The sequence below is a fragment of the Alosa pseudoharengus genome, unplaced genomic scaffold (assembly GCF_046254945.1).
Source record: "Alosa pseudoharengus isolate Yale_2024_CS ecotype anadromous, Long Island Sound unplaced genomic scaffold, YU_APseudo_1.1 YU_APseudo_1.1_scf_15, whole genome shotgun sequence".
In the NCBI taxonomy this organism is placed as follows: Eukaryota; Metazoa; Chordata; class Actinopteri; order Clupeiformes; family Clupeidae; genus Alosa; species Alosa pseudoharengus.
Window position 1 is genome coordinate 4,241,829 of NW_027468620.1, and position 19,973 is coordinate 4,261,801.

The 19,973-nt window shown below is 40.2% G+C and overlaps 2 protein-coding genes and 1 pseudogene across 7 annotated transcripts in view; 1 reads left to right on the top strand and 2 right to left on the bottom strand.

Moving 5' to 3' along the window:
• The window catches only part of parga (poly (ADP-ribose) glycohydrolase a), a 68,221-nt gene extending 52,832 nt beyond the window's left edge, over positions 1 to 15,389 (bottom strand). The window contains exons 1-7 of one of the 6 annotated variants that reach the window (XM_076285289.1): positions 15,250 to 15,389; positions 14,327 to 14,369; positions 13,549 to 14,172; positions 12,376 to 12,505; positions 8,216 to 8,338; positions 7,980 to 8,060; positions 6,486 to 6,560 (exon numbers count right to left, since the gene is read on the bottom strand). In XM_076285289.1, coding sequence (XP_076141404.1) covers positions 6,486 to 6,560; positions 7,980 to 8,060; positions 8,216 to 8,338; positions 12,376 to 12,505; positions 13,549 to 14,172; positions 14,327 to 14,352 — 1,059 coding nt within the window. In that variant the 5' untranslated portion in view covers positions 14,353 to 14,369; positions 15,250 to 15,389. Of the gene's footprint in view, positions 1 to 6,485; positions 6,561 to 7,979; positions 8,061 to 8,215; positions 8,339 to 12,375; positions 12,506 to 13,548; positions 14,173 to 14,326 lie in introns of all 6 variants that reach the window. The other 5 variants (XM_076285288.1, XM_076285291.1, XM_076285290.1 and 2 more) reach the window with 5 other exon arrangements.
• Positions 10,875 to 10,989, bottom strand: LOC143124963 (5S ribosomal RNA; annotated as a pseudogene).
• A 3,055-nt stretch (positions 15,390 to 18,444) lies between the features above and the next one.
• The window catches only part of myofl (myoferlin like), a 44,763-nt gene continuing 43,234 nt past the window's right edge, over positions 18,445 to 19,973 (top strand). Inside the window, exons 1-3 of the mRNA XM_076285293.1 lie at positions 18,445 to 18,580; positions 18,917 to 18,972; positions 19,127 to 19,218. Of these exons, the coding sequence (XP_076141408.1) occupies positions 18,493 to 18,580; positions 18,917 to 18,972; positions 19,127 to 19,218 (236 nt within the window). The 5' untranslated portion in view covers positions 18,445 to 18,492. The remainder of the gene's footprint in view (positions 18,581 to 18,916; positions 18,973 to 19,126; positions 19,219 to 19,973) is intronic.

Below are 19,973 nucleotides of genomic sequence, written 5' to 3' on the forward strand. Positions count from 1 at the left end.
TAAAGGTGAAAATCTTGCATAGTGTGCCTTTAAGAGATTCAGAGAAATGTATTCATCACATACAGTTTATTAGCCTAGAGACTCCAGACCTAAATCTGAAAGATTAACTCATTGAATGCCAAGCTGTTTTCGGGAGCTTTGTCCTAGAGTGCCAGCAATCTAGACCATTGTTGATGATTTTTGTACAGCCACAGCATATTCTGCGTTATAGCTATGAACACATACAATAGCTCGATTAAAAAGTGAGACTATAAGCTCTCGGTGGGTGCAAACCGTGTATTTCTACACGCCTCTGTTCCTGAGAAATCCCAAGCTACAGTGGCTCGTTTTCATCAAAATCGCTGTTTTTTTTTTCTAGAAATGGAGATATAACGTCTTTCATGAAATATGAAGTGTTGCCTGTTACTTACTTGTGTAAACTTTCTGGGAAGTGATCAGCGAGACCTGGCGAGACTGCCACCTAGTGATAGACCCACGAAAATTGCCTGGTTTTGACCTGACGTGAATGAGTCACTGATTCGACCCAAAGCGGCAACCGAGTTATGATAAAATGTCCAGATAAAATGTCCAGATTGTGCGTTTTCATGAGTTTCACGATCGTCATATATTTCATTTCCATTTATAACAGAGTTCCCAAAATCACATATAAGGTGTGTTACAGTTAGAATGTCTAGTTTCGTAATTAAAAAAAAAAGCTAAAAACGTAATATTACGTTTTTGGCACTCAACGCATGGGAAGGAAAAACGTATTATTAAATTTTTGGCACTCAATGAGTTAAGGGTCTGGTCACGAATAATGTAATGGCCCAACTCGAGGGGTGGCACCATTTGAAAATCTCACTGCACGCAATTGGATAACACTATACAACCAATGTTAACTGACTGATTACGGACTTTGACGCAATTGGATAACACTACGACTGTCATCTGTTTAGCTCGCCTCTGGCCCGCCTATATCAGATACACAGATATGATTGGTTCCCCGCAATGCAAGGGGCAAAAGTTATGTGCATCATTACTCATTGCCAGAGTCTCTAGCTGAGCAAATGCTTCCGCAAGAACTCTGGATTCCCAGGGTAACAGTTTATAACAAGTAGTGAATTGTAAGCCTGGTTAGCTTCATGACTCTGTAAAGTACAAAGAATGTAAGTAAAACAGATAAAAAAAAATAAAAGCATAAGTTAATAATAAAATAATTAAATACAATAATAAAGTGACATGAATAATAATAATAATATAATGTTATTAAAATGGGATAGAGTCCAAGGTATTCATTAGAGAGTAGGCATGTCCATGTTGAGGAGTTTAATGGAATGAGGGAAATAGCTTTTTCTTAGTCTCTCAGTTTTGGCCATCAAACTGCAGAAGCGCTTGCCTGAATCCAACTGAACAGGAAGTTGCAGGGATGGGTGGAGTTCTTTCTGTTCCTGCATTGTCTGATGTATATCATGCAGGGAGGGGAGAGGAGCCCTAGAGATGTGCTCAGCTGAGCGCACCACTCTCTGCAAGTTTTTGTGGTCTCTCTTAGAACATAGCACACTGTGATACACTGGGTCAATATGCTCTATATGACTCCAGGGTAAAAAGTTTTTTAAATCACTGGGTGGAACCTGGATTTCCAGAGTTGTCTTAGGTGGTACATCCGTTGTCTGGCATTTTTAACCTTGGATGTGAGTAACCCAGGTCAGGTCCCTGAGAGATGTGTACTCCCAGATATTTAAAACCAGTAACTCTCTCTACCTGTATTCCATCAATCAAGAGAGGGATGTAAGTCTGCTGCTGCCTTCTTTTTAAGTCCACAATTAGCTACTTGGTTTTGCTGACATTCACAGCTGGAGACAGTTTGCCTGACACCAGGCAATCAGCTTCTTCCCCTCCTTCAAGAAGGAAGCCTCATCATTGTTGGAGATGAGGCCCAGGACTACTGTATTATCAGCAAACTGGAGCTGTGAGATGACACGCAGTCATAAATGTAGGGAGAGTAGAGTAGTGGGCTCAACACGCAGCCCTGTGGAGCTTCTGTATTTGGCATGATGGAATTGGAGGTGAGCTGGCCCATTCTCACTACCTGGGGTCTGCCAGTAAGAAAGTTCAAAACCCAGTAACAGAGGGAGGTATTTAGTCCAAGGTCTTTGAGCTTAGAGTCCAGCATGTGAGGAAAAAAATTGTTGAAAGCAGAACTATAATCAATATACAGCAGCCTCACATAATTCCCTTTTCCACTGTCAACATGCCTAAGGGTGGTATGAAGGACATGAGAGACGGCATCCTGATTAGATCTATTAGATCAATAAGCAAATTGCAGTGTTTCAATAGTATTGGGGAAGGAGGAGCAGATGATGTTTTTAATAAGTCTCTCAAACACCTTCATCACTAGCATAATTTCCCAACGATTAGCTGTGGCTTATTCATTGATTTTGCAAAATTACTTCAGCTATGAGGTTAATACACGGGGGGCAGTTAATATGGTATTAATATGGTTTTGTTTCTTATACCTTGCATAGAACACTGTCCTGCGGTTTATACACAATGTGGCTAATACACGGGAAATTACCGTAGTGATGTGAGAGCTATAGGTCGATTCAGGCATGAGGGCTTCTTATTTTTTGCAGAGGGACTATAACCTATTGTTTAAAACAGAACCACTGACTGAGCTAGAGTCATCGAAGATGGATGTAAACACGCCAGACAGCTGATCAGCACAGGATCTCAACACACCACCAGAGATGCCGTCAGGGCCAGCTGCCTTCCTGACATTAACTTATTTCAAAGCTTTCCAAACCTCGTCTTCCGACACGGAGATCACATACTCATCTCTGACTGAGATGCTCCTCAACGCAGCTGTCATTGCAGGTATTGCGCGAACCTGTGAAACATTGTGTAATGTCGTGATGTTTAATGTGAGGAACCATGTTATCACATGGATTCAAAGTTTCAAAGTTCAAACACTCATCATCAAAAGATGAAGCAAACCCGACCTTTCGCGTGTGTGTTGGGGAGCAGTTAAAGCGGTATACCGCGAAATCGCGGTCATTTCTTGCTTTTCAACCGCGGTAAGAAAAAATCCATACCGTCCCAGCCCTACCTACGACTTGTGAATCATACTTACTACGGTAAGTGTATAAGTATATATATATATATAGTATAGTATATATGCTCTTTTGATCCCGTGAGGGAATTTTGGTCTCTGCATTTATCCCAATCCGTGAATTAGTGAAACACACTCAGCACACAGTGAACACACAGTGAGGTGAAGCACACACTAATCCCGGCGCAGTGAGCTGCCTGCAACAACAGCGGCGCTCGGGGAGCAGTAAGGGGTTAGGTGCCTTGCTCAAGGGCACTTCAGCCACGCCTACTGGTCGGGGTTAAGTATACATTACATTACATTACATTACATTTAGCAGACACTTCTTGACCAAAGTGACTTACATATGTCAGCTATATTACAAGGGATCACATTGTCTCCGGAGCAACTTGGGGTTAAGTGCCTTGCTCAAGGGCACAACGGTGGAAGCCGGGAATTAAACCGACAACTTTCAGGCTACTGCACGCTAGCTCAGCTCCTTAACCACTACACTACCACCGCCACAAGTATAAGTATACGTATAAGTATAAGTATATATACTTTTTTGATCCCGTGAGGGAAATTTGGTCTCTGCATTTATCCCAATCCGTGAATTAGTGAAACACACTCAGCACACAGTGAACACACAGTGAGGTGAAGCACACACTAATCCCGGCGCAGTGAGCTGCCTGCTACAACAGTGGTGCTCGGGGAGCAGTGAGGGGTTAGGTTGCCTAGTATATATACTTATACTTATATGTTTGTGTGGGAACTCGTAATTTGAAATATGGTGCACAAGCAAAAAAGCCTATTGTTGATTACTGTTAAAGACTGCATTTGGTACATTTGGTACACATCCTATACCTAAACGGTTCTGTACGAATACGTGTACTTTTACACCCCTAGTCTGAACACAGTTTGACGCTCCATTCACAAATACGGGCCAGATCAAGCACAAATGTCTTCTATGGACCCCGAGCTCATTTTAAGAGGAATGATCTCTTAAGTTCCTAAATATTTACAAACTGTTGTGTAAAGAAGATGTGATGCAACACAGTGGTAAAATAGGACCCTGTCACAACTTTTGCTGGCATCAAACTACCATCATGTTCTTGTTAAAAAAATGCTGCTAATTACTCAACTGATTTGTTTCATTGCGCCCACCTATGCGTCAATAAATCAGAAATTACTGGCATCAACGGCATTGACAATTACTGGCATCAACGGCATTGACAATTACTGGCATCATCGCCTGTTGTCACTGCTTAGTTTCGGAAGCATGGTAGCCTTACGCAGTTGTCACAGCGGATTCAGATTAGTGCCCACAGTGTTTTGTGGTGCACATTTACATATTTCTATACATTTTCATCTCACATAAATCAAATGTTCAGCTCTAGTCTGTTGAGTTAGTAATGCTGCTTCTCTAACTGATGGCCCCACTTTCACTTTAATTAAATCTGGATTTTAATTTATCTAATTTAGATAGAGATAGATAGATAAGATACTTTATTGATCCCCAAGGGGAAATTCAAGATCTTGTTTTCAGTGTGAAACAAATATGAAATAATCAAAAGATTCTGTTTTATACATATGTTTGCTCAACTTTATCAGGGGTGCCAATATTTTGGAGGACAATGTATCTATGTCTCTATGTGCTCAAAATAGAATTTCTGCACATGCTCTGAATTATTGTGGTTCATTGAAGTTGACACACATGGCCAGAATACAAAAAGTTTCTAATGAACCTTAATTTTGGAAATCATCACCAACGCTATACACTACTGTGTTTAAATCGCTTCCCCAGGGCCAGGCAGACAAGGGCTGCCATTGGCTGCAAATGTGGTCCATGTGCTGGGTGTGTTCAAGCTCAATAAACAGCAGTGCCTCTCAGGGCTTATGGGAACAGCTGCTGATGTCATGCTGATTGCCCACCGCTGTCTTAATTGGATGACATTCACAGACAGAACCCTCAGGGAGAAGGCACCAGAAGGGGCAGACTCACACCGATTGAGCGTGTAGCTAGATGACAGACCCAGAAACCAGCCATTTCCCCCCGTGTCTGTGAAACACCACTTCATTACAGGGCATTCAAACACACGGCTAGTCGTACAGTATTCCAAGGCAGCAAGCATAACCTCCACAGGTTGAATATAGAATCGAGATGACACAAAGTAAGACAACTTCATGGAATGAGATTCTGTAGCATACAAGTCTTTACCAGAGTTCTGAGGTGTGACTTGTGAATTGAGTCTATTATAACATGCAAAAGACAACAGGAATAAGTTATTTTATTTATTTGCCAATGAATCCTGGCAGTTAATTCAGCCTAACAAGATCAGGCTCCTATCTAAATGAATGAGAAGAGCTCCACAACTCCACATTAACCCTTTACTGCACTGTTTTCTCTTCATAGATAGATAATACATCCTATTAAGATTCAAGAAGTTCAATGATTGTCTTCTTTATCATCATGTCAACATGTGAATTCATCTTTCCACTCTTCGATAGTCTGTGCCTAAATGTAGATTTGTTGAACATGGGCCCCAAAGTTAATAATGCGATCTGCCAGAAATGTTCCTTTTTTTGAAAGACCTTTTCCCTTTTGAAAGACTTTTGAACTTCAACACTGTTTGCAGATTGCAGGTTTTTGTGTTTTGTGAATTACTTTGAGTAAAATTTCCAGACTTTCACCCAAATTAACATACGTTTCTACAAAACAGTATTTCATAATTCTATACTTTGCCATACTTTACAGGCAAATACTGCACCTTAGATCTACTCTATGGTTCCTTCATTTGTGTTTCCTACCATGGTGACAGTGGAAACAAACAGACCACAAACTGTCATGTTATGCTGTTTCTAACAATGCCACTGGCTCCTTACATTACAGGATGGAGTCAGTTAAGAAATACACCATATTTAGAGTTAGGGGCAGATTTCCCTGTTACTGATCTGTCCCCTCCCTTATACTGTATACTTTAACTTTACCCATCTACTTCATTAAAACTTCACTGCTATTTATAAAGCAGTGCAAGGATACTTTTTGAGTGATCTAATTTTTAATACATTTAATAAGATTTACTAATCTAATACATTTAGTAAAGTTTTTAAACAGATTAGAATAGAAATAACATCTACATTTATTTTTTATTTAATTTATCCTTTATCTAAGCAGGTGAGTCCCATTGAGATCGAAACAGAATCCTGGAGCAAACTTGACATGTTGTTTTCATTGAATTTTCTCAGATAATATTATCATATGCAAATGAACCATCTGCAGTTCTGATAATTGGGAATGTCACGGCCAAAGATAACCCTTTACTAGATCCATTTTGTCCAAAATGTCCCTTCCTAGGGGAAATTATGAAGGTAACTGAATTATGAAATATTATCTGGTAAAAATGAAAAATCTACTTACATCAGTACAAAGTACATTTAGGGCAGTGAAGTCCCATCGCTTGGCATGAGCAGCACTGTATCTCAGAATTGCATCCTAGAAGATAATAATTGTTAATGAAACATACAGATTTACCAGGTGGTAAAAACATGAAAGCAAACTAAATGGTTCACTGAAAATCCTATTGCTTCAGGTAGGACTTTTGGTGCTTCCTGCTGGTTGTTGTGAATAGCTTTCTGAATGGATGAAAACCTTTTTTTAACTTAAAGACCCCCTCCATGCATTGATAAACCCACTGTCTATGGGAGACCAGGTGGAGGTGTAATACATTTTACTTTATGATTTGAGTTTTGCGTTGTTGACATAAAGCCTATGCAACATCTCATGTCTATATGTACTTCAAATACACTAATTCGAACACATTGGCCTGCCACATAAATGACCAAAATCAGACCAGTACTGAGTAATCCAGTCCAAGAACCGAGAAACAGAATGTGAAACTGGAACTCAATGGGAATTAAACTCTTGTTTGCCGCATACTAGATGACAGTTCTACCACTGTATCACCTCACTTCTTTGGCCATTTCAATCCAATTTTTATTCCTTTTCTAACACGCAAAATTCCTTTTGTTACTCTGTTTACAAAAAAAAGCTGCCATCTTTGTCCATATAAGGAGATCCGGTGCACCGAACACGGAGGCAGAGGACACCGGTGTGTAGCAAAACGACTTCCTCGTCCCGCGATAGTTTATATAGGTATAATAATTCAAAATCCTAATGCTATTTTCCCATAGGAAAAATCGCAACATACCAGATCTCATTATATGGGCAAAGATGGCAGCTTTTTCGTAGACAATCTTCAGAGGTCTATTGCTATGCCTGGATTTTCTGCTAAGACGTAGTAGTAGCCATGATATTTATGAATATGTGTGACGACTCCCGAGGCTACTCTGTCATTCCGTCTTTCAGCAGCTTTTGTAATACTACACAGCTCTAAGCCCTGTGCTTTGTTCTGTTCTCTAAACAGTCTGGACTGTAGTTTTATATTCATTCTTGTATACTCTTGGCTTTAATACTGCTGCGAGTTGGCTGGTTGACTGTGGTGACCTCAGAATAAAGAAACCTGCATCTACCCCCTGCATCATGGATGACTTGTTACAATATGTCCATCCCCACCCCACAAGTACAATACTAGTTAAATTTTCTACATAGCCAACTACATGGACCTTTCAGAGATGATGTACAAAAAATCCAAAGCAGAAATCTTCACCTTGATATCAATTGCCTCACCATAGTTCTTGTAACACATAAAAAACCAACATATGGAAATACTACAAGGTTAATAACATGATATTCAATGGAGGGTATTTTTCAATGCATCAATGGTCTAGAAGTTGCCATTTTGAACTTTGACCCTCATTTCCACTGAACTTCATTACATTTTTAAACATCTAAAAAAAGCTGAGAAAAACTTTCTCGATGACATGGGGTTTAGTTTCCATGATGTACACTCACCCTAATGTCCAGAGAACTTTTGCATTCACTTTCCAAAGCTGCACAGATCAAGTCCCATCTACTTTGGACAGTGTTTCCACCCTAAAACATACATATGAACTATTAAACAAACCTTAAAAAGATAAAAACAAAGTTACCATTCCATCATCAGAGTTGTTAACTTGCTGATGACAAACTGTAATCCATTTTGTCAACACATTCAAAACAACTTCACTTACTTACAACCTACAACCTACTTCTGTCTCAACTGGGAAGAGGTTCTTCTCCGAACAGGGCAGCTTCACAGAAACGTCATCCCAAGCATCTCTGAACTTGCTCGGGTATGGGACAGGGACGTCACCTTCTCTAAGCAGATCTGTCTGTTGAAATATCATATAAATCAAATCGTAAAAAGATCATGAGAGATGACACTGAACTATTGTGACAATCTAGCAAGATGGTAAGATCTCACTAAAACCGATTGCTTCATTATTAAAAAATAATGTTACTCCGGTATGCAGGCATAGCTCATTTGTTCCTGGCAAATCACTGGCCTTTGACCCCACAACATTGAGTACCTAAACAATGCATGTAACCTTTGTAATGATTAACTATGCAAGGCTTGTGGCAGATCATTTATCATTCAGCAGATCATCCTGGCATTGTCTAAATGCATTGAGTTGTTGCCATTTTATTTGCTGATTAGATATTTGCGTTAATCAGCAGTTGAACAGGTGTATCTTGTATCTAGAGAGAGAGACTTAACATTTAATGTATTTAGGTCAATTCTGTTATATGTATATGTGTATATGTGTGTGTGTGTGTGTGTGTATATACAGCGGGGGAAATAAGTATTGAACACATCAACATTTTTTTCAGTAAATATACTTCAAGTGAGGCTATTCGCATGAAATTTTCACCAGACATTAGTATCCACTTAGGTAATCCACACATATATAAAAATCCAAACATTAATGTAGAAAAGTAGAGTTATGAGTAAAAAAGTGGAATGACACAGGGAAAAAGTATTGAACACGCTAAGAAAAAGCAGTACACAAAGGCAAGGAACAAACTGGAATCTATAAGTAGTTAGAGAAAGTATCCCTACTATCTGTGCAAATTGATATAAGCTGGGTTAGTACATACTAGTGGGCTATAAAAAAGTTTTTTTTTTTTACCAAGGTGTCACACAAGAAACATTTCATGATGGCTAAAAGCAAAGGAGCTCTCCCAAAACCTTTGCAACCTTATTGTTGCAAAACATATCAATGGAACTGGTTACAGATGCACTTCAAAACTTCAGAATCATCCAGCAAGCAGTATTGGAGCCATTATCTGCAAGTGGAAGGAACATCACTGCATCATCAACTGGCCATGGACAGGATCTCCTTGCAAGATTTCTGACCAGGAAGTCAGAAGGATAGTCAGAAATGTAGCCCAAGAGCCAAGGACCACTCTGGGAAAGCTCCAGAAAGACTTGGAGGCAGCCGGTACAATTGTTACAGAGAAAATCATAGGTAATGTACTCCACCGCCATGGCCTCTATGCAAGGTCATCCCGCATGACTCTTTTGCTGAAGAAAAACTTGTCAAAGCTCGTTGAAAGTTTATTACACAACATTTGGACAATCCTATGAAATACTGAGAGAATGTATTCTGGTCAGGAGAGAGCAAAATTGAACTTTTCGGTTGTCATACTACACACCATATTTGGAGGAGAAATGGCACTGTGCATCACCCTAAAAATACCATACAGTGAGGTTTGGAGGTGGTGGCATCATGGTGTGGGTGGGTTTTTCATCTTATGGTACTGGTAGACTTCATACAATTGAAGGAATGATGAATGGAGTCACTTTGTTTCAGGAGAATCTTGCCATCCACCAGGATGATGAGGATGAGACATGGCTAGACCTTCCAGCAGGACAATGATCCAAACCATTCAGCAAAGGAAACTCTCAACTGGTTTCAGAGAAAGGAAATCAAGGCCTTGACTTAAATCCAATTGAACCGTTTTGGAAGTTTACTAAAGATCAGGATTCACAAGAGGGACTCCTGGAATCTTCAACATTAAAGGACTATCTGTTTAAAAGAATGGGCCAAAATCACACCAGAATACTGTGACTGATTAGTTTTGTCATACAGGAAATGCCTTAAAGCTGTCATTACGAATAAAGGCTTTTCCACAAAGAATTTAAGAAATTTCAGCAGCCGTGTTCAATATTTTTTTCTTGTGTCATTCCACTTTATTACACATAACTCTACCTATGGACTTTAATGTTTGGATTTGTTTATATGGGTGGATTATCTGAGTTAATACTAATGTCTGGTGAAAATTTCATGCAAATAGCCTCATTGGAAGTATACTTACTGAAAAAAAAAATTGACGTGTTCAATACTTATTTTCCCCGCTGTGTATATATATATATATATATATATATATATATATATATACACACACACACACACACACACACATACACATATAACAGAATTGACCTAAATACATTAAATGTTAAGTGCACTGGTGCAACCAATGAAAATGTTAGATCGCACAGATTTTTGAGCACATGTGCAGACATTTACATTGGTTGTTAAGTCCATGGCTGCCTTTGTGAATTTCAGGGTTCCCACTCTAATTCAAAGTATAAGTATAAGTATATATACTCTTGATCCCGTGAGGGAAATTTGGTCTCTGCATTTATCCCAATCTGTGAATTAGTGAAACACACAGTGAGGTGAAACGCACACACTAATCCCAACGCAGTGAGCTGCCTGCTACAGCGGCGCTTGGGGAGCAGTGAGGGGTTAGGTGCCTTGCTCAAGGGCACTTCAGCCGTTTCTACTGGTCGGGGTTCGAACCGGCAACCCTCCGGTTTCAAGTGCGAAGTGCTAACCAGTAGGCCACGGCTGCCCCAAACGCTTACAGCACCTGGTATTCCCAGGCGGTCTCCCATCCAAGTACTAACCAGGCCCGATGCTGCTTAGCTTCCGAGATCAGACGAGAGCGGGCGTGCTCAGCATGGTATGTAAATCATGACTTTCCCCTGACTAAAAAACTGAATTTCCATGACCTACTGTATAATGAATGGTACAATACACTGATCAAAGATTTCAGGAAGCCATGTAGCCTTGAATAATCTTTTCCTTTTTTAGAACAGCAGATGAATAAATGGGCATTGAATAAACAAAGTTGGGCTAACCAAAATGATTCAAGCAAGCAGTAAAGCTAATAACCAGATATACACCAATTCTGCATAGAAATATATGCATTTGTATTCATGTATTTTGGCAAGTGAATTTTAAACTGCTACAGAAAAATTCCCAGATATTCCATGACTTTTCCCCAAAAATGATACAATTCCCTGACTTTCCATGTCTGGAATAGACTTTCCAAAATTCCATGATATTCCAGAAATGTCATGACCCGTGGAAACCCTGGAATTTGTCCAGTGAGGTGCAGGATTAGCCTGGGAGAACCCAGAGGAACCTTTGCAAAGAGGTCATTCACTCCCATTTCCAAGGTTCCTAAAACCCAGGCACCAATCATAAACGTTTCAAATATTTAACATGATGACAACAAAGCAGTATTTGAAAAACGCTTGTTTGTTGAGATGATTGTATAAGTATAAGTACATATACTCTTTTGATCCCGTGAGGGAAATTTGGTCTCTGCATTTATCCCAATCCGTAAATTAGTGAAACACACTCAGCACACAGTGAACACACAGTGAGGTAAAGCACACACTAATCCCGGCGCAGTGAGCTGCCTGCAACAACAGCGGCGCTCGGGGAGCAGTTAGGGGTTAGGTGCCTTGCTCAAGGGCACTTTAGCCGTGCCTACTGGTCGGGGTTCGAACCGGCAACCCTCCGGAAACAAGTCCGAAGCGCTAACCAGTAGGCCACGGCTGCTCTGCATGTCACCTCCTTCATTGTTCTGATTGGTTTTAGGTCTATCAAAGTGTGTCCAGAGGCATTTTGATTGGCGTCCGTTGGTGACGCCCCTTAGCCTAGAAATCTAGACGCACCCTAGCGGCAGAAAATGTAATTTGGATGTTGCTGTTGAAGAACAGCATGACACGAGTTAAGCTTTTTTTAAGTTGGCAAAAGTTTGAACTAGCCAACTAGCTCTGCTGGTGGGAAAACACATTGGACTCATGAGTTGTAGCGCTGTCCTATTGCGTGCAGAGGGAATTTGAAAGACAACCGATTATCCCGCCCCTCGGACTGAGCACTGACAACGGTGAGTCCCCAGACCCTACATTTTAATGTGGGTCTGACTCGTCAGGCTAGACGCCCCTTGGAAATGGGAGATGAATGAACCTTGTCCAGAACCAATCACAATTTCAATTGAGATAAGTCTGGTGCTAACCAGGTTAGTGTAGGATGAGTAGACATCATAATTACCAACAATGACTTACTCTGATCATTACAGAATGACTGGGTGCAGCCTTCAAATGGGGCAATGGATGACCACACAATGGCATCCTCCTAAGCTCATCAACGGATGTTCCCCTCCACAGTTTGTCTCTTCTTTCTTCTGTCAGCTCACTTATCAAAGCCAATGAAACACATTAGTTAGCCTACTTTCCTTTCCCAAATATTTCATTCATTCCAGGCAATGACACAGACAATAATACTCTTACACTGCTATGACAGATAATATTTACCAAGGAAGTCTAGGTAAAGCACTGGGGTCATTCCACATCAATTCAACCAGGGCCTACGCACTTAGGTCTCAAAGGTGGCACTGTGGTAACTCTATATAATTATTATCTATTAATATAATATTGATCTCAATGGTGCATTTTGCCCATGTTCAGAGTGGAAAATAAAAAAGAAAGATTAGCATAAGACACGTCAAATTGGTGTTTTAAAAAAGAAGGGATCATGGAGAACAAAGAAAAAATATATTTAAAAAATCATTGTATATTCCCAAAAGGTGTTTGGGTGCTCTGAAAAAGAGAACCTAAATGATTTTTCAGACTTGTGTGGTCTGTTGTTCAGACCCTGACGGAATTTATTTTCTGTTCATTGCTTTTTGTGAGAGTGTTTCTACTTATCTCAATAAGGAACATAAATCAAGAGCCTATGTTGAGTACTAATATGTCTTATGAAGGCCTAAACAGAGCCCAGCCAAAATCTCCAACATTTTATTCAACTTTGAGGGACAGCTATGACCATGCAGGATAATCCAGACCAAACCTGACGATTTTGCTATATACTATTCCTATTTATGTACAGCATGCAAAATTTGAGCCTCCTACATGGTTTAGTTCTTGTGCTATGGGCTTGTGAACTTTGACAAAAAAAGAGGCCGAACAAAATTGATACCTCCCTGCACCCTGTAAAACTGGCTGTATCTTTGAAAGTATTGATCTTACATAAAAGTAATTGTACAGTGTGTCTCCTGGGTAATATAGGTACACCTGATATTTTTTTTCAGAATTTTTTGGGACCTAAGTGCTTGGGCCCTGGTTGAATTGACGTGGAATGACCCACTTAATATACATAATGCTTAAATTATTGCATAATGCTTAAATTATTCTTTAGGATGAGCAAAACATTGTTTAGACAGAACATGAGAAAAATACCTTTTGATTGATTTTGTCCAGCTGTTCTCTTGTTGATTAGTTATTGTGTTCAAAACTGAAGATGCAATGCAATTAGTCTTGTGTGCATCACTTCCCACAGTGACAACATTACATTGCTCACCTATTTGCTCTTTGGCACTTGTGTCTGACCTGTCTGAAGTCTTTAGCCCTGTTGTTAGACAGGAAGCACTACATGTTTCTACTTGAGCACAAGTCCCCTCCAGAGAGTCTTTGCACATGGAGCTCTCTGGGCTTAACATTTCCACATCCTGAGAAATGCATGGTGTTTCATTTAAACTTAGACATAGACTGGGGCTATCCCCGGTGGGAATGTCGGAAGATCTACAGTCTGATAAGCATGGTTTGGAAGGCTTCTGTCCACTGGGAGAATCCACTTGATTGACAGGCTGGTCAACAATTGCAGGCTCAGCTGACCCACTGTCACGTTCAGAGTCCATGTCAGAAGCTACTAATGGAGAGTTATCAATGACATTCTCATCACTTTTATCTGTAGACTTCTTATTGTGATTGCAGGTTTTAGTAGATGCAGAATCTTTTCCATCAGCTTGAAATGGTTTAAGGAGATGATTGTTTGTCCCCACCCAGTTTAAATCTGTACAATGGCTATAGAGAAAACACAAACAATAGCAAATTAGTTTTTAATTTAGCCAAACAGCAATGTGAATTAGGCAGCTTGATTGCATTTGTCAGATGTGTTTTTCCCTTAGCATTTGTGTATCAATGGCAAATACACACACACAATAAAACTTGCCATTACCTCTCAGGGTCCGTCCTTCCTTCCATTGCTTAAGGGCAGTAAGCTATATAAAAGACGTTATAACAGTCTACTTCAGAGAGAGGATTCTTTTTCGCAACTGAAGGCACTGACTAGCTGGTATATTGATTCTGCATGTTGAGTAAGAACTCATTAAAAATTAAACAAACAATAGGCAAAAGTCAAGAGCACAATGGAAACTGTAAACCCTTGTCAAACTTAATTAGTTTCGTTTACGGGTAAGATCTAAATACGCACAAATAAAGACATGTGGGGAAATCACCTACAACTAGTTCCTAAATACTGATTTTCGAGGGTGCAACGTTCATCGTTGTCCAAGGGAACGGTGTATTTCAGCCAGGAAACGTGTCTTATATCCTTGTTGATGTTGGCTGCGTCTTTCAGCCAGGTAGTGTTACCAATCCTTATTAACGTTAAGTAAGTCTTAGATGAATTGTGGGGAGCATTGGACCATAACGCGGCACTTCTCATCGATTTGTACAATGCCTTAGCTCTAGATCACTTTAGAAAGCATGCGACCTGTCGTTTACTACTGTTTGGCAGTTACTGTTAGCTAGTTGAAACGTTATACTGGTGATTTGTTGTCACGTTAGCTAATAGCTATTTCAATGATTTGCCAAAATATACGGCCTACCGTAGTATTAAACAGAAGGGCGTATCCAACAAGACCAACAATGACAAAAGCTAAATTAAAATATTGTCAGTAACTTACACTGAAAGTCTTTGGTAACGTTACTTCTATCGCATGCTAGCCAACAAACTCTTCAGTTAGCTTTCTATTGGCGTTCATGTCTATTAGCTAGTAATGCTATCGCTAACTGCATTTGCGACTTAGCTATACTGATAGAGCCATATGAATAGTGTAGCAGCTACTTCATTTCTAGTCACATAACAGCGTAACTTACGTTAACAATATGCATAGTTTTTCATTACAATGACTAAATGAATGGTTTGTTCTCCACGATGTTCGGGGAGTTAATGGTCGTGCCACTAGGTTATCGATAGTTTTCCTGCCTCTAAAGATTGTTTTACTTTCAGTGTGTGACGTCTAATTAAAGAGACCAAGGGGGTGGCGCTATATTTTTAAAGAGACATCTCCAGTGGTTGTTCCCGGTTGTTCTATAGTAACGGGCTCTGGTAAAAGACAGGTTGTTGGCTGTTCCTGTGGTTTGTTCAGACGCTAGATGACGCTCATGAGTCGAGACGAAGTAGATATGACAGCAAGCTCACCAGTCTATGCAGCTGGATCCTAGCCCCTAGGGTGCGTCTAGATCAGGGGGTCAGGATTTGGAGGGTTAGGTCGTCTCTAAATGACTTAACGGTGCATTCAGAGCACCTCGGAATGACAAGGACCGCCCCCATGGCTACTTTGTTTTTCCGACAGCAAGTGTTCAAGTGCTTTGCCATCGAATGTGTGACAAACACGGATGCCACAACAAAGGTTCCTAAACAAACAACTGTATTTGCTTAAAATATAGTGTAAGATGCTCGTGAAAGAAAGATATGCAGCTTTTCAAGTGATAAAAAGGGCAAATTCCCAAGTTCACATCAAAGCCACCAGGGGCAGTGGTAGGCTAGTTGTTATTTTTAGCAACGTAGCCTTTTAGCAAACCAGTTCGAAAACAAAACGTTACATTGTATTGCATCTATTTTTTTACAGTCTATGTTTCCAACCCGGGCGGCGGATTTACGAGACAAATAAAAAGCAGCAAGAGCTGCCCAGTTAGGGGCTCGTCATCACTTTTGTCGTCACAGTTCGTTTGTAGTCCATGTGGCTTCATGTCCAAACCCATGAAAGGCCACATGGACTACAAACGAACTACAACGTGACGACAAAAGTGATGACGAGTATAGGAATACTATATCTGTTACAATATCTGTAACATGTATTGTGTTTATTTTCCTGAGGCTGAGGCGGTCCAGCGCACCACACTCGAATCCCTCATCGGCTCCCTCTCCAGTGCAGTCCACCAGCTCCTCTTCTCCATCTTCACCATCCTCTTCTCCAGCTTCACCATCAGCCAGGCGAACACCAGTTCGTGACCCCACCACACCCTCTGGCAGAGCTTCCTCTCCAGTGCAGTCCACCAGCTCCTCTTCTCCATCTCCAGGCGCACTCCAGCTCGCGTCCCCACCAGACCCTCTGGCACCCCGAGGGCGCCGAAGCGGCAGAGGCTCGAGGATGGCCTCTTGGCCTACCTCGAGAGGTCTGATTCTGCTGACTGCTGCACAGAGGCTTGAACAGACCCTGGCGGAGATGAGGGCGATGAGGGAAGATAGAAGTGCCCTCAGTTGTTCAGCAGGATGGTGGAGAAGCAGTGAGGCGGGAAGATTTGTGAAGATTTTTTGACTATTTTTTGACTTTTTACTTTTTTTGTAACATTTGATACATTTGGTACTATTTTTTAACTTAAATTAACCTTTTGTGTTGTAATCTTATTTTGCACTTTTGTTATTGTTGTAACGTTTTTATTCAAAATAAACACATATTGTGTAACTTATCCAAGCCTGAGTGTTTATGTCACCCAAGTATGTTTAGTTACAAAGGCACCTCACTGCAGTCATGCAAAGGATACCTTGCATTGTTATCACACCCATAAATCATATGAGCCATCACACCCGCAGATAGTGTGAACCGTGTCAGTGCAAAGTTGTGGCCAAGGATTTCATAATGGTATGTATCTACATAAGAGTGCCATGACAATGCCACTGTATGGCCCATTGAGTCTGTACTTGGAGGCTTGCAAATATGAATGTTAACAGACTAACTAGCGTTTGTTAAGCATAATGCCGATTGAAACATAGCATATTCCATTCAGATAGCTAGGTGGCTACCATGCTCATACTGCACTTTTAATGGCCAACTGCAAACAGAAATGTCATGCTAGCAGCAACTCATTACATGTTTATATATCCTAACAATGAAGGCTCCTTGTAATAACTTAATATTGTGTTGTCAATGTGGTGCAAACAAACAAGGCTAGAGTGCCTATCAGCTTATACATTGTGAGCAATAGCTGGCAAAAGGACGTTATGAGAACCGTTTAGACTCTCTTAAAGTGGCAATGCACCATTTATCAATACTTATCAAGTGTAACATCAAGTTAAACATCAAATTGGCAGCATTTCTTTAAAAACATATTCAATAGACACTAATGCACAGTAATAGTGTAAATTAATTGGCCTTTTGTTTTGCTTTAGTTGTTTGTGTTTTTTTTTTTTTTTTTTTTGGGGGGGGGGGGGGGGGGGGGGGCGCCAATGTTGTTGTTGCATACCCCTCAAAAATGGGTAGTTGCGCCCCTGAGGTGATACAATGTGTAGTGGGCAGTGGGATAACTAGCTTCTAATGGTTTCCGTTTGTGGTGACTGCTGACTGAGATAAGGGGGATGAGATAGCACAGAATAAATCGCCATGGTGACTTACCATAACATATCCTGCTGCCCCCTATCCCGCTTTTGTGCAACTGGATCACGGATAAATTGAGCCAGGATAACCAATATATCCCGGCTTAATCCCTTATCCTAGTTTTGTGCAATGGCCCCCCGGCCATGTTACAAAGAATCGCAAACACACACGCAGTGGCAGTCAGACTTCGCGGATCGCGTGACCGGCGGCGGTGAGGCAGCCGAAGCTTCGAGCTGGATTCGAACCGGGGATGCTAGCATAATTCATCATGTCGGTAGTATTTCTTAAGAAATTTATAAAATAAAAACAAAAATACTTTGTCATTATTACCATTTGAATGTATATATATATATATATGTATATGAATGTATTATTACCATTTGAATGTATATTTAAATGAATATGAATGTAGGCCTATATATTTGTGTGTGTGTGTGTGTGTGTGAAGTGAAGTGTCCTCATTTGGGGTTGAGGAACTTGGCAACCCTAATTTCGGCTGACTGACCTACGTGCTGTTAACCACATGCAGTGGCTGCTATATGTAGCTTGGACTACATGGTGGTTGTCTAAACCCATCTGTTAGGCTGTAAGAGAGTGACAGAAAGTGGAGTGACACAGATTCATTTCCTCTAGCCTACTCCCATGCGTGTAAAGGCCGTCCCCTCTTTACTTAAACAAAGGTATCCACTAGTGCTTAAGGGAAATCTAGATGTGACATGCCAGTGCGACAAAAGGAGCTAGGATGCTGCGGGTTAAGATAGAATCCGCCAAAGGGATACCTAAAAAGACACTCGGAAATCCAGACCCTTTTGTCACAGTCATATTTTGTGGTGAGCATCAATTAAATTATACCGCAACGTTCAATGTAAAACTAGGCTAATTATAGGCTACAAATAAGCTGTTTAAGGCATAGCTTACAAACACACCAATGCATTGAAAAGTTTAACTTGCACAGAAGCTATACGAAACTTTTTCGATGATACATTTTCGCTTCAAATAATACAGAAATTGAGTCAGACATGATGTGAAGTGGGAAAAATCATGTCCAAGTATTTGCAATTTGTCCTTATAAGGACATAACATCCCCTTTTCCTGTCAGAAGTAGCCATACAGCTAACATGTTCTAACATAATTCTCTGACATAACACATGTTTTGATCTTAAAAGATGAAAAGAAGAAGACAAAGCATATAGACAATGAAGTAAATCCTATCTGGAATGAAGTAAGTGTGATATCTTTACATACCCTATCACTTAGAGGTTGTGATTCAGATGGAAGTACCTTGTCAATTTGTAAAATCCTGTATTGACTGTTTATACAACATACAGTACAATATGCCATGGACAATCTCACTTAGCTTAACTCTGTAATTGCAGGACTTAGAATTTGACTTGAAGGGGCAGTCTTTGGTCTCCTCCTCGGTCATTGATGTAGTTGTGAAGGACTATGAAACCATCGGAAAAGACAAGTATGTACTCTAATTTGCCCATCTAAATTTCCTTTAGGTCACTTTTAAAGATGTAGGCTACCATGAGGAAACTTATTTAAATGCTCTTACCAAAATACCAGTACTTTTCAGTACTTTGTGTTGTGGCCCTGTACATATTCACTGATATCTCATTCACTCACTTAGTTTAAAGGTGTTGCATGTAAACAAAAAAACTGATGGCTGTGCAGTGTCAATTAGTTTGTGTGCTTTGAGTAATGACATTTGTGGAATTTCTCTGGGACTATGTTCCTGATGCTTCTTCATTTTGGTGAAAATGTGGAATCGGAGTTTAAACAAAAGAGAGAGTACAGCTTTCGATTAGTTGCCACTCCCAGGACATAGGACAAATATGTTGAACTGATCTTCCTCAAAAACATGGCAACTCTTATATTCTCTCACTCTCAAGTCTCATGGTGATATAATTACTGTTTGAATTATTTTTATGTGCTAACTTATATTCATATTTAGGCCTACTATGCTCTGTGTAAACCTTTTTGTCATTTTTATAGACCTCATTTACATTAAACAGTTACACTGCTTTTTTGCTACTCAAGTACACAGAAATGATTAAATTTAAAAAATGCATACATTTAAGATACCTTCTGTACTGAGGTTTCCATTGATTCACTTGTGTGACACAACAGTCTTTTATGTATTGTACTCTTAGATTCCTTTGCACATGTACAGTCAAGCAATTTTTCACATTCTCAGTCACTTGAGCCAATTTTTTTGAG